This window comes from Dunckerocampus dactyliophorus, chromosome 17 (assembly GCF_027744805.1).
Source record: "Dunckerocampus dactyliophorus isolate RoL2022-P2 chromosome 17, RoL_Ddac_1.1, whole genome shotgun sequence".
NCBI classification, from domain to species: domain Eukaryota; kingdom Metazoa; phylum Chordata; class Actinopteri; order Syngnathiformes; family Syngnathidae; genus Dunckerocampus; species Dunckerocampus dactyliophorus.
Genome location: NC_072835.1, coordinates 707665 through 720181, shown reverse-complemented (window position 1 = coordinate 720181; position 12517 = coordinate 707665). Strand labels below are relative to the sequence as shown.

The 12517-nt window shown below is 48.6% G+C and overlaps 1 protein-coding gene across 2 annotated transcripts in view; it reads left to right on the top strand.

Moving 5' to 3' along the window:
* adamts6 (ADAM metallopeptidase with thrombospondin type 1 motif, 6) overlaps window positions 1-7555 on the top strand; it is a 90008-nt gene extending 82453 nt beyond the window's left edge. For both annotated transcript variants that reach the window (XM_054756666.1, XM_054756665.1), the window contains exons 24-25: window positions 443-599; window positions 2553-7555. In XM_054756666.1, the coding sequence (XP_054612641.1) occupies window positions 443-599; window positions 2553-2662 (267 nt within the window). In that variant the 3' untranslated portion in view covers window positions 2663-7555. The remainder of the gene's footprint in view (window positions 1-442; window positions 600-2552) is intronic.
* Window positions 7556-12517: the final 4962 nt, after the last annotated feature.

The window sequence follows — 12517 nt, the reverse complement described above, 5'->3', positions numbered from 1 at the left end:
ACTTCAGCGAGGCATAGTAGCAGTGCGGCATATCATGCTGTGTCTTGACTAAAGATATGAAGTGCTGTATTAGTGGAAGCCAGCGCTTGTTGGGATGGTAACACAGGACATATGAGACACACCATTACAAGTGTAAAAGGAAGTCAGATCAATGAGGTGCACATGGAAGGTGTTTGTTGTGGACACCATGTGTCAGGTGTCTGCTGATTGGATGGATGAACGGATGGATGGATGAATGGATGGATGATCAGATGGATGAACAGATGGATGGATGATTGGATGGATGGATGAACGGGTGGATGATCAGATGGATGAACAGATGGATTGGATGGATGATCGAATGGATGAATGGATGGATTGATCGGATAGATTAATGAATGGATGGATGGATGCAGTGCGGATACTAGTAAAGAGCGAACTGACGTCACCTTTGTGGTTGCAGTGCTCGGCCCAGTGCGGCCTTGGCCAGCAGATGAGGACGGTGCAGTGTCTGTCCTACACGGGACAGCCGTCCAACGAGTGCGCCGAGACCCTGCGACCCACCGCCATGCAGCAGTGCGAGAGCAAGTGCGACGCCACGCCCGTCTCCAACGGCGACGGTAAGAGACAAGCACAGGAGCCGGGATCCGGGTCACGTGTCGAATGGCGCGTATTTGACTTCACGTCCCCCACGCTTTGCCAGCCGTGTCCACCCCCCCACCCACTGGCTCCATATTAACTTCCACATGATGGATGGTCATGCACATGCACGCTGAGCTAGCGTGGAAAACGTGAGCAGCGCTAATGGGATTAGCCTGAGGCTAATTGTTGCTTTATGGACGGCAGTGAGGCAACGTCTCGTTTGATTTGGCCGGGCCCAGGCGGGGGCCCGAGCCTAATAAGGGAAGACACTCAGATCACGATAAGGCATTTAGAGTGCGGCCTCTCTGCCTTACAGTCGACATCGTGAGCTTTGTGTGGGTGTGTGTGAGTCGTGGCAGCGAGCCCAGCTAGCAAAGCGGGCCAAGATCTTTTTTCAGGTTTCACCTTGGCGGCCAAGTAGAGTTGCTGTGTTCCCTGAGGGAGGTATCACAATTACATGTGAGTCACAGCATCAGGCCGTCATCCTCCAAAGTATTTTTAGCCTTCTAATTTTTTCATCAACTTGGTGATGGAGTCCAGCAATTACATACAACGTATCTCACAAGAGCCAGCACACCCCTCCCATCTCAGCATTTCACCCTACCTTCACAAGGGACGAGACAGCCGTACTTGTGGTACCTCAGTGTTTGTTCCGAAAAGTTGGAGGAAAACCAAAATGAAATGAATGAATGAATGAAAACCCGGAGGAAATAATGTCAGTTCAATGAATCCATTGTAGAGACCCACAAATATGAAGAAAAATAGACAACTAGAGAAATACACTTTATAGAGAATAATTCTAGTTTTACATGCAGAAAAAGAATAAAAAAGAGGAATGGACGGAAGTGGACTTCCATACATCCTGGTGAGATGGAATTCAGTGGTGTTCCTCACCTTCTTTATCAAACTGCAGACTTTCTTTGACATGGGTTTTGTCAGCTCATTAAGACTTGAATTTCGATCATCTGATCAAAGATATTTAAGGTTGTTTTTTCTTGGAATTTCCTGTGAGGATAGCCAACACCTGACCTGAAAAATGGCGTGAAGGCTCCAAAAAGATAGAGTATCGCAGATCGCTATTTCAGCTAGCAGGTTCCACTGTGGGGAACATCATGAGGAAATGTACGAGCACAAACACTTCAAGTGTCAAAGACCACCCAAACAGCTACAACATCAACTTGCACTTCATGGCCTGAGGCAAGCAAAACAACATTTGGACATTTTGGAACATGCATATTGCACATCCTTTACTCATCCAATGTGAAACGTTACTCTGTCCGTCACTTATTTCATACTCTCTGATGACACCCAATGATTTACAAATGAAACTGATGGAAATGGTCAGGGTGCCCAAACGTTTGCATGTATCACATGAGTGCTGCCGGCACCGGGGAGCTGCGGTTCACTGAGGGGAAACATGAATTCCAAAACCTGACAGTGAACATGTCCAAAGTGCGTCCTTGGTGTGAATACTTAGTGTGAGCACTTGTGCAGCCTTAATCCTCTTGGGCATGGACTTGAGCAGGTTGTTAGCGGAATCCTCTTCCACTCCTCCATGATGACGTGACTGGTGGAGCTGGTGGATGTTACACATCTTGCAGGATGCCCACAGGTGCTGACTTGGGATGATCTTCCCACCCCATCACCTTCACCTTCAGCATCTTGGAGGTGTTTGTGCTCTTTGTCGTGTTTCCCAAAGGGTGCATGTTGGAATTCAAGTTTCCCCTCAGTGAACCGCAGCTCCCCCATTGCCAGCAGCACGCGTGCAGCCCCAGACACTACCACTATAACGACCTTGTTGTTGGCTCCTTTTCAGTGGCGCATAAATCGAGCTGCTTTGTGTAGTGTGCAAACTCTGTCTTGATGGTATTTGATGTCTTTATGGAGTACTTGTGGACTACATTCAGCCCCGCCATCTTGTGTGCGTGCAGAGTGCAAAGACGTCAACAAGGTGGCCTACTGCCCGCTGGTGCTCAAGTTCAAGTTCTGCAGTCGGGCGTACTTCCGGCAGATGTGCTGTAAGACCTGCCAGGGCCACTGAGCCCGGCAAAGACCCGTCCAGACGGAAGGGCCGACTGACTCGGGAGCAGCCGAGGAAAAGACGGCGAGGTTCTCCAGAAGGAAGCCAAACCGCTGACACAAAACTCTTCACTTCTGTGAAGTGGAGCTCGGAGGAGGGCGGGTTGGTGATGTTATTTTATTATAATAATAATTCCTGATATCCTTGGTAGTCCTCCGAGTTTGATCAAATCCAAAGTGCTGGACACACATCCCAGCACCCCCCTCGTGAGGAAGGACACTGCGAGTGCTGTTGCCGGGAAGACTTTTGGCTTGGCTGCACTTTTTGTGTAAATACTTTTTGCCAAGAAGATACGACAGACATCCGTGTACTGTATATTTATTGTACTACATGTCACATAGTAGCCTACTGTCTTTCCATGTGAGTCTCTTCCTATCTATATGATGTACGAATGATCATTTATCATCTTCATCCACACCTGCTGACTCGAAGGGTGCCTTGATTGCTCACCGAGATCAATTCAAGACGAGTCAGCGACATTTAAACAATTTACCAGATTGGCCTTTTACAAAAAAAACTGACAATTTAGACGTTGCGTTCACACTTGTCGTGTTTGGTTGGTTTGAAAGGAATCTGGTGTGCTGGTACGCTTTGCTTGGTCATGTGTGAACCCAAACACGGACCGCTATTAAAGTGGCAGCATGCACACATCATCAAATGTGTTGGATGCTCTGCTCTCTCCCTCTGGGTGAGTGACAACGCCACTCTGTAAAAGTATATGAAATCTAAGCTGGTAAATATAGCTGAATATAAAATGAACCTACGTGTTCAACCCGGCAGACGGAATAACTGAGTTACGTCACAAAAGTTGCCCAATCAAGTCCTTACTTCTCAAATAGTGTGGCGAGCCACCCAGGGGGAGACGGAAGAGGCAGAGTTGGCAGGTCTGTTGGTCTTTATTCATGCTGATCCACGCCCATACAGATAAATGAATAAATAATACGAGCTTCTCAATAGTACTTCAGTACCCCGTCTGGTACAGCCTGCACACGCACTGGGCTCCCAACACGCGCCGCCCAGGGTTGAGGGCACTAGGCGTCGAGCTAAAAGCCAGAGCTGTAAACTCGATGTCCAGTGTGACTCAAGGCGTCGGCAAGAACACGAAACGAAGCGCACGTGAGTACACAGCGAGTATCTTTTTGACATTTCGCTGTGGACCACAAGTGTGAACGCAGCCTAAATGAAAGCTGAGTCAGCAACGTGACCGGATTGACACCTTCTTTCGGTTTACTCCTGACAGATGGACTTTGAAGAAGCGTTTCTTTTTTTAAGATCAGGATGGCGCCACCTAGTGGACATCTCACATGCTAACAACGGTGCTTCCCCCCACCATCATCTCTCTCTGGCTCTTAAAATGTTTCCTCCCGCTCTGCCCCCCCAGGCTTGGTGCTACAAGGCGGGATGCCCCCATCACCTCCTCCCACCATGCTTACAAGCCAGGCTGGATCCAAACAACATACGTATCATAAAAATAATAATACTAATAATATTAGCTCTCTTTGCTAAATGCTGCTCACGTCCTCGTCTGTCTGTTTATACCTCACACTGGGATCGTTTTTCAGTATCGTCTCAGCAGCAAAAGGATGCTGACGCTGTAAAGTGATCCCATTACCCACAAGCCATCACTGCTGGAAAGGGAATACACCTCAAGTCATCCCATTTATTTCTATCTTTTGCTGCTGCTACTTTTTTGTTTGGATTTTTATGGCTGGCTCCCAAACCTCGAAGGAGGTCGTTGAGGAGGGGTGGGGGCGGGGGGTTAAGGACAGCAGAGGTTGACGACAATCCAACTAAGAAAAGTGAACTCGATGCAACTGGTATTGTCATTGCTGTGAACATCAGAGTGCATCATGTGATCATATCATTGATATTCAGTATTAATAATTCATGTCGTTACTCATTTTTCCACGTGTAAATGATATGCTAATTTATTGCATTGTCTCGTGTGTGCATTTCTTTCAATTTATGCAAAGTTGACATTTGGCAAAGTGAAAAAAAATGCAGTGGTGCAGACCCCCCCCCCCGACATTTTTAAAAGGTAGACAAGAGACAATAAAAAGGAGCAGCTTTTAAAGAGACCACTGTGTCACTCTGATCATTTCACTTACTTGGCTCATCAAAGCAGCATATCATGCAGTGTCTTATTGTATTATTATTCCTTAGTTTGGCCATAAAACAGTGAACATTTCTGGTCCAATGACTTTTTTCCCTCTTGACCTCAGTGAGACATAGGAACAAGCAGCATATCATGCACTATCTTGACCAAATAATCTACTTCACAGTTTGACATTTTTTCTATAGATTGTTGAAAATGTCAATGTCCATTGACATTCTGTGCAGCCTATCATGCACTATCATGACTAAATAACCTACTTCATAGTTTGATCATTTGTCGGTAGAATAGTGACATTTTCAGGCCCAGTGTCTTTTTTTGTTGCTTTCTCTTGACTTCAATGAGACATAGCAGCTAGCAGCATATCATGCACTGTCCTGACTAAATAATCTACTTCATAGTTTAACAACTTCTCTGCATATGTCAAAATTTCAGGGTCCAGCGTCTTTTCGCTTTTGAGTCGAGTGAGACATACAGCCTGCAGCATATCATGCAGTGTCTTGACAAAAGAAGCTCCTCCAGTTTTTGTGTCCTGCATTTTGTTTTTGCTTTGTCTTGATTAAAGGAAGGCATAGCAATAAGCAACACGTCATGCACTGTCTTGCCTACAGAAAGTACTCCGTCATTTGCTTATTTGTCTGCAGATCTGGGCAGGTTTTCGATCCCATGTCTTCTTTTGTTTTTTCACTTCCTCTCATGAAGTGGCAACGCAGCGTATCATGCACTGCCTGATAACAGAAACTAAATATCTGTTGGCTGCATTTGAAAAAGGACCGGTCAATGGGATCCATGCCTGAATTGATACAAGAAAGACAAAAGTGACAGGTTGTGTTGTTGTTTTCTGGCACTGACGGCAGCTGATTGTTGTTAGCATGTGAGCATTAGGACATGCTAGGCCAGCGGAGGTGATTCCGGTCCAGTGTGCAGACACATGAACGGTCTGCTGTGTGTTGGGCGTCAGAGGGGGAGGCGTGAGGCTCACGATAACAGCACACTGTTGCTCTGTCTTGAATCAAAGCCGCCGCGCTTGTATGTCGTTAGCGATGAAAGACCCGAGTGTTCTGGACACTTTAGGGTTTGAACAAAGCACAGCAGGATGAACAGCTCCAGATGGTGTGGCTGGACACAGAGCATGCGGGGCTCCCGATTTGGGTCTGACAGGCATGGAATGCTGCGCCTGGGATGGGAAGGTCACAGTGCCAAGCACCTGCTATCTGGGCTGAAGCCCTGTTAAGTCTGGCCAGAGTTTCCCACAGCTGAGGTCCAGTGTGGACTGCTGTGGACCAGATGAAAGCCTCAGAGGACAAAGGTCGGCACAATAATGTCCAGCAAGAGGAAGCAGCCATGTGAAGAGAAACTCTTCAGCTGGGCCGGGCTGGCCCTGGACTTTCTTATCTGCGATGCTGCAAAGCCTCAGCTGCTGGCAAAAGTACTGCGTTTGTGTCGTTTCCCTACTTTCTCTTGGGTTCAGCAAGACATAGCAGCAATCAGCATATCATGCACTGTCTTGACTAAAGACCCTAATCCAGGGGCGGGGCGGGGGTGGTTTCGTCTGCAAGTAGCTGGGTCACCTTTAACAGGCTCCAGTCCTCAGTTAAGAGCAGGCCAAAGAAGGCAGGTAAGTGGATTACACATCAGATCTAAACTGGGGGAAAATGATGTTGAATATGTTTCCTGATAATAAGTGGGTGATGTATTAGTAACAAAATGATGCCACATCATTTGATAGAAATGAAAATGATCACCCTATAGAGGGGGGAAATCAAAGACACCCCAAAAATGAAAGTGAAAAAATGATGCAGCACACTGGTCCATTTTGCTAAAATGTCATTGTAGCAACTCAAAATGATTCTCAGTAGTTTGTGTGGCCCCCACGTGCTTGTACGCATGCCTGACAACGTGGGGGCATGCTCCTAATGAGACTACGGATGGTGTCCGTAGTGTCCTGGGGGATCTCCTCCCAGATCTGGACCAGGGCATCACTGAGGTACCTGGACGCATGGAGGAGATTCCAGGAGACAGGTAGTTACTCTGGTTACTCTGGTTACTCTGGTGCAGTGGGACCTGGGTTCCTCCTGGTCCACGACAATGCCCGACCTCATGTGGTTAGTGTATGCAGGTAGTTCCTGGAGGATGAAGGAATTGATACCATTGACTGGCCCCCACGTTCACCTGACCTAAACCCAATAGAACACCTCTGGGACATTATGTTTAGGTCCATCTGGCACCGCCAGGTTGCTCCTCAGACTGTCCAGGAGCTCATTGACAACATCATTTTTCCCCCAGTTTAGATCTGATGTGTTTTCCAAGTGTTCCTCTAATTTTTTTTGTTGCAGTATATATATATATAATAAATATAAATAAAAAAAACAAACAAAAAAATAACAAACCTGACAGAACATCATTGTGATGATCAAGACTCTTCTGCTTGTATTTAGCAAACATCAACTGCTTGTATTGTTTATGAATGTGCTCATCTCTGTACTTTGTTGGACTTCCTTACTCAATCCCTTCCATAGTTTCATTCCACACACGGGAATGCTGTGGCTTTTCAGTGTAGTTTTCACATATCAATGTTTTAAGTTTCATTTCCCTGTAAGATCATATTTCTCCTCTCTGATTGAGAAATACTGGATGAGGTTTTTGGCTAACAAGTTATTATTAACTTTACACATTTCTCCAGCAGTTTGAAAGAATACTAAATCTGCTAATTTTAATATGTGTGATATTAAAAATAAAGGTGTGTATGTTGTCTATACTTGGTATCATGAATGATACTAATATGTGATATTAAAAATAAAGGTGTGTATGTTGTCTATACTTGGTATCATGAATGATACTAATATGTGATATTAAAAATAAAGGTGTGTATGTTGTCTATACTTGGTATCATGAATGATACTAATATGTGATATTAAAAATAAAGGTGTGTATGTTGTCTATACTTGGTATCATGAATGATACTAATATGTGATATTAAAAATAAAGGTGTGTATGTTGTCTATACTTGGTATCATGAATGATACTAATATGTGATATTAAAAATAAAGGTGTGTATGTTGTCTATACTTGGTATCATGAATGATCCTCAACATCTTTTTTGCAGTACAGTGAGTGAGTGAAGATTGCTTTTGTAATGATTACCCCATATCTCCACACAATACATTAGATATGCTAATACTTTGGTGGTTTTGAAAACAATTACTGGAAACAACCTGAGAAAGTCTTTCGAAAGTTTCACAAGAAATCCGAAACCCGGCGGGGTCCATTTGGCAATCCATGTCTGACCTGCTAATCTACTTTTTTGTTATTTTCATCCTTCATAGCATTCATGTGTTGTCACAGCAGAGGTCTGACCCTCGCCCTCGCCCTCCAGGGTCCGTGGCAGGAGGAGAGGAATCCTACCCGCCAAACACTCCATCTTCATCCGTTCATAGAGTCTGCAGGCGCTTTTTCACAAAGATGGTGAGAATGAGATTCCTGCGTTTTTTTCTTTCTTCCCGCTAGCAAACAACTTGACCTACTTCTCCAGTCGCTGACCCAATTTTCTCCAGTTTGCTAGCTAGCTAAAGCAGCGGCCAGCACAGATTCTCCAAAAACGTCATCAGAAACAGTCGGGATGGTATGGGCTACGGGCCTGTGGGCTCCCGTACTCGCAGTACTTCGTCACGTCCTGTGTTATTCCTCGCAGTCGGAACAGGGCTTGATATGTTGAAACCACGGGCGTGGGTGTGCTGGCGTTAGCTAACTGGTTAGCTTATAGCGGCGCTGGCACGGTCTCGTTGTCTCTGTTGTCAGTCGACGTTTTTACCCACATCGTGGATCACCAAATGTGGAGTTGCGATTCACAACGAGACAGGAGTGGAGGTAGGTGGCACCAATCAGCCTACTCTCCACTCAACTCAACAACAAGCTACAACTGTTTAGCAACAGCTAAGTGACTACAACAAACTCATGACCCGGAAGCGCAACATGGAACTGGACGGTATGACCGCATCAGTTTGGGAAAACATTGTTGCAAACTGCTGGATTTTGGGCTTGCTCAACTGCTGCTGCAACTCATTGACAAGACTTACTTTCCTTCTGGTTATGTCTGCGTAAATTAGACTAAAATGCTGTGGATTGGACCACGCTTGCTGTGCATCAGCAAGACTGTCCTTCCCCGGCAATTTTACCCATCTGCGGGTTCTGTTTAAACAGCACAGACAAAGAATGGGAAGGAGATGAAGTCACCCCAGCAATTTTCCACCTTCTGTGGAACCCTCGGAGCCGTAACAGAGGCGGGACGACACCAAGGCCCAACACTCAGGCTTAAAGTTAGCCTCGCTAACTCGAATGGGCAACAGGCGGCTTCGCTTCTTAAAAAGTAAAGCATCACGTTTGGCGGTTTGGGGGAGGCACTGTAGACACTACCACCGGTGGGGCTCCGGTGTTGGGGGGCGCTGGGGGTATCGCCTCTGGGGGGTTGGGTGGGCCGGACTGGGCATCCTGGTGGGCCGGGTAGGGCCTGTGGTGTGTCCTGCGGCCTGTGGCTCGCCTGAGCCTGGGCTGTGGTGGGTGGCCGGTCGGTCATGTGTCCTTGGTCCCCCCCTGCTCGGTTTGGGCGGCGTTGGGGTATGGGGCCCCCGTCCTTCCTGTTCCACTGCACCACCTCACATACATATAGGACTTTGGGGGGTGGCCTACGGTCGGGCGTGGTTGGGGAGGGGAGCTGCCTTGCGGGGCTCCTTTGCCCCTGCCGTGCCACTGACCTGTTGCCCCCCAATTTTAATCGCAGAGTAGACACTTAGGGTTTGGGGGGGCTGGTCAGGTGAGGGGCCCTCCGAGCGGCAGCTGTCCCCCGATTTTAATTGCATCATTAGCTATCATCCACATACACCCCTATCATATACATGCACACAGATACACCCCTCAGGGACACAGAGACCAGCTCTTCATAGCTGTCCTCTTTTATTTTATTTTATTTATTTATTTATTATTTTTTTAAAATTGCATAATAGACACAATCACACCTTCTCACATACACGGGTGGGGTGGGCTGGATTGGGGTGCCTCGTGCCTGTTCCGCGGCGCCTGCCTGCCAGGGTTGGGGGTGTGGCCGGGGGCCTGGCTGTCGCGGTGGCCTGGCTTGTGGGATGCCTTTGTCTGGTTCGCCTGCCTTTCCCTGGGGTGGCCCTCTGGGGCCTGTTGATGCCGGGGCTTGCGCCGGGGGGGCGGCTTGCGGTGCTTCCCCTGGACTGACACGTGCCGCGGGTTCCTCTGCGCTCTTGGGGCGGGTTCGGTGGTCTCCGGGGGGCGGTGCCGGTGCTGCGGGTGGCCCGTGTGCCGCCGCGGGGGCTTGGGGTTGCTGCGCTGCGGCGGCTGCTGGGGTGCCGGGCCGACTGGTGGGATGGGGCTTGGTCATGCTTGCGGGTACTGTGGGCCTGGGTGGGGTGGGGGGTGGGGGCGTGTGCCCTGGGGCCGGGCCCGCTGGGGGGGGTTGTGCGTTTTGTGCTCTGCTGGGCCGCTGTCTGTGTCCTCGCCTCCCCCGGTCTGTCTGCGGGCTTGTCGAGGGTGGGGCTCTGGTGGCATGTGGCTGGTCTGGCTTCTGGTGGTTGGTGGGGTTCGTTGGCTGGTCTGCTGCTGGTCTCGCCTTCTCGGCTCTGGTGCTTGGCCTCCCTGCAGCTTGGGGTGTGGTGCTCCCGCTCCCTCTCCGGGGTTTGCTGGCCCGCGGGTGTCGGTTGGCGCTGTGTGGTGGTTCGCCTGGCTGCTCGCCTGTTTTTCCGCCCGCTTGCTCAGTTTCCCGCTTTCCTCCTTGCTGACTCCTCTGTTTGACTTGCTGGTGGCGTCCTACCGTTGGGAGGGTGTGGCCTGGTGTCTTCCTGCTCCCCGGCGGTCCGCGCTCTCCGCCTGGGTTCTGGATTGTATGTCTGGGACCCCAGCTCCGCTGCTCCTTGGGTTACCAACGGGGGATAGGGCGAGGCTTCCGGGTGTGGGACAGTCGACCACTGTGTGTGCGTGTGTGTGTGTGTGTGTGCGTGCGCGTGGGTGCGTAGGAGTGTGTATGTGCGTGCGTGTGTGTACTTTTATTTATTTATTTATTTTAGTTATTTATTTTTGGGGGGGGGCATACAGGGGTTTGCTCCGTGGGGTCGGGTGCTGGGTGATACATCTCTGCCGCCCATGCCTCCGCCGGGTGGGTGGAGGGTGTGCCTCCTGCATCCCTGGGTGGGGCGGCCTGGGCTCCGCTCCCTGGGGGTGGCGGTGGGGGGGGATTGGCGTTTCCGGCATGGGTGGGCTTCTTTCCGGTTGTGGGAGCGTCTCTGGGCCTGCCGATTTGTGGCCCCTGATGCTTGTCTGCCTTTGTGGGGTGTGATCTCTTGCTGGTCTTGGGGGTTGGCAGTCCTCCGGCCCGCCGGTGCCCTGTCTTTGGCTGGGATTACCTCTCTTCGGCCCCTTGCTGGTCTTCCCGGGGGGGAGGGCTCTCTGGGCTGGCTCTTGGGGCACTGATCTTTGTGCTGCCTGCCCCTGTGGTCCTGGTGGCTTTCTGGTGGCGGGGGCCCGGCCTGGCTACTTGGGGCGGGGCTCTCTGGGAGGTGGAGGGCGGCCCCTTTCCTTTCATGCATTCTCAGTGACAATTACAGGCCCACACATTCCTGCACCTTTATATATATGAAGTCTTCCTCACATACAGAGATACCTGTACACATGTACATATGCACACTCACAGTACATACGTACTTCCCCACATTACTCACTGAGTTAACCAGGGTGTTATTATGTTGTTGGTTTTATTACAGCGACGGTGATATCAGCAGTATGACTATAGTTTTACAATGATGTGCATTACAGTAATTATCATTCTGTTCACTATCATAGTTCATCATTTCATGACTGCTATTATGTGTGATTGTCATTGACAGCTTTGTCATTGTGGTTGTTGATATTGTTTTGTCCTTATGTCCTTGTTCGTCTTTATAGTTGTCACAGACATTTATTTGCTGATGTAGTTCTGTATGTTTCTGTTGTTCTGTTCTTGTTGTCACAATTGTTGTTGTTGCTGTTGTCCTTGTCTCTCTTTTCTTTTTTTTCTCCCCCCAACTTTTCTTTTCTTTTCTTCTCTGTCCCCTCCTGCTCCGGTCCTGTCGCTCCAAATTTGCTTAATAACAAGCATCAAAGTCAAATAAATTCTGTATAACAGGGGACGTGTATATCACACTTCTCCCTGGCAGAGTAAATCTGTTGAGCACTTGATGGCATTTAGATCTACAATTCTATCTGCTTTAAAGGCTGGACAGGACAGGGGTAAAAAAAAAAAAAAAAAAGCATCAAACATCTCCATGACACATTTGACAACTTGTGTCTCGCTAAGACGAGGTCCTGCCTCCAGGCCGCTTGGTGGCACCTGTTTTCCATTAGCGGCAGCTAATGTAACATTAACTCTGCTTCCTGTTCCACATGCGCATTTAAGAATAATCCCACAAGTGTGGTTAAAACACAGAAAAAAAAAAAAAAAAAGAATAGTGTGCTTGCCAAAGGCAGCTCCTGGTCACACGCGGCGGCGTTGCATTTACTCCAAAATCAGCAAAGTCTTTGGTTTGGCCTGACCTGGACAGAGCGAGCGTGTGGGGGTTTTGTGAGTCATGATAAGAAATGGAGGAAAAAGATCACAGCTCAGCAACGAACCACGCGGACCACAACTAAGACAGAAAACAATCATTAGC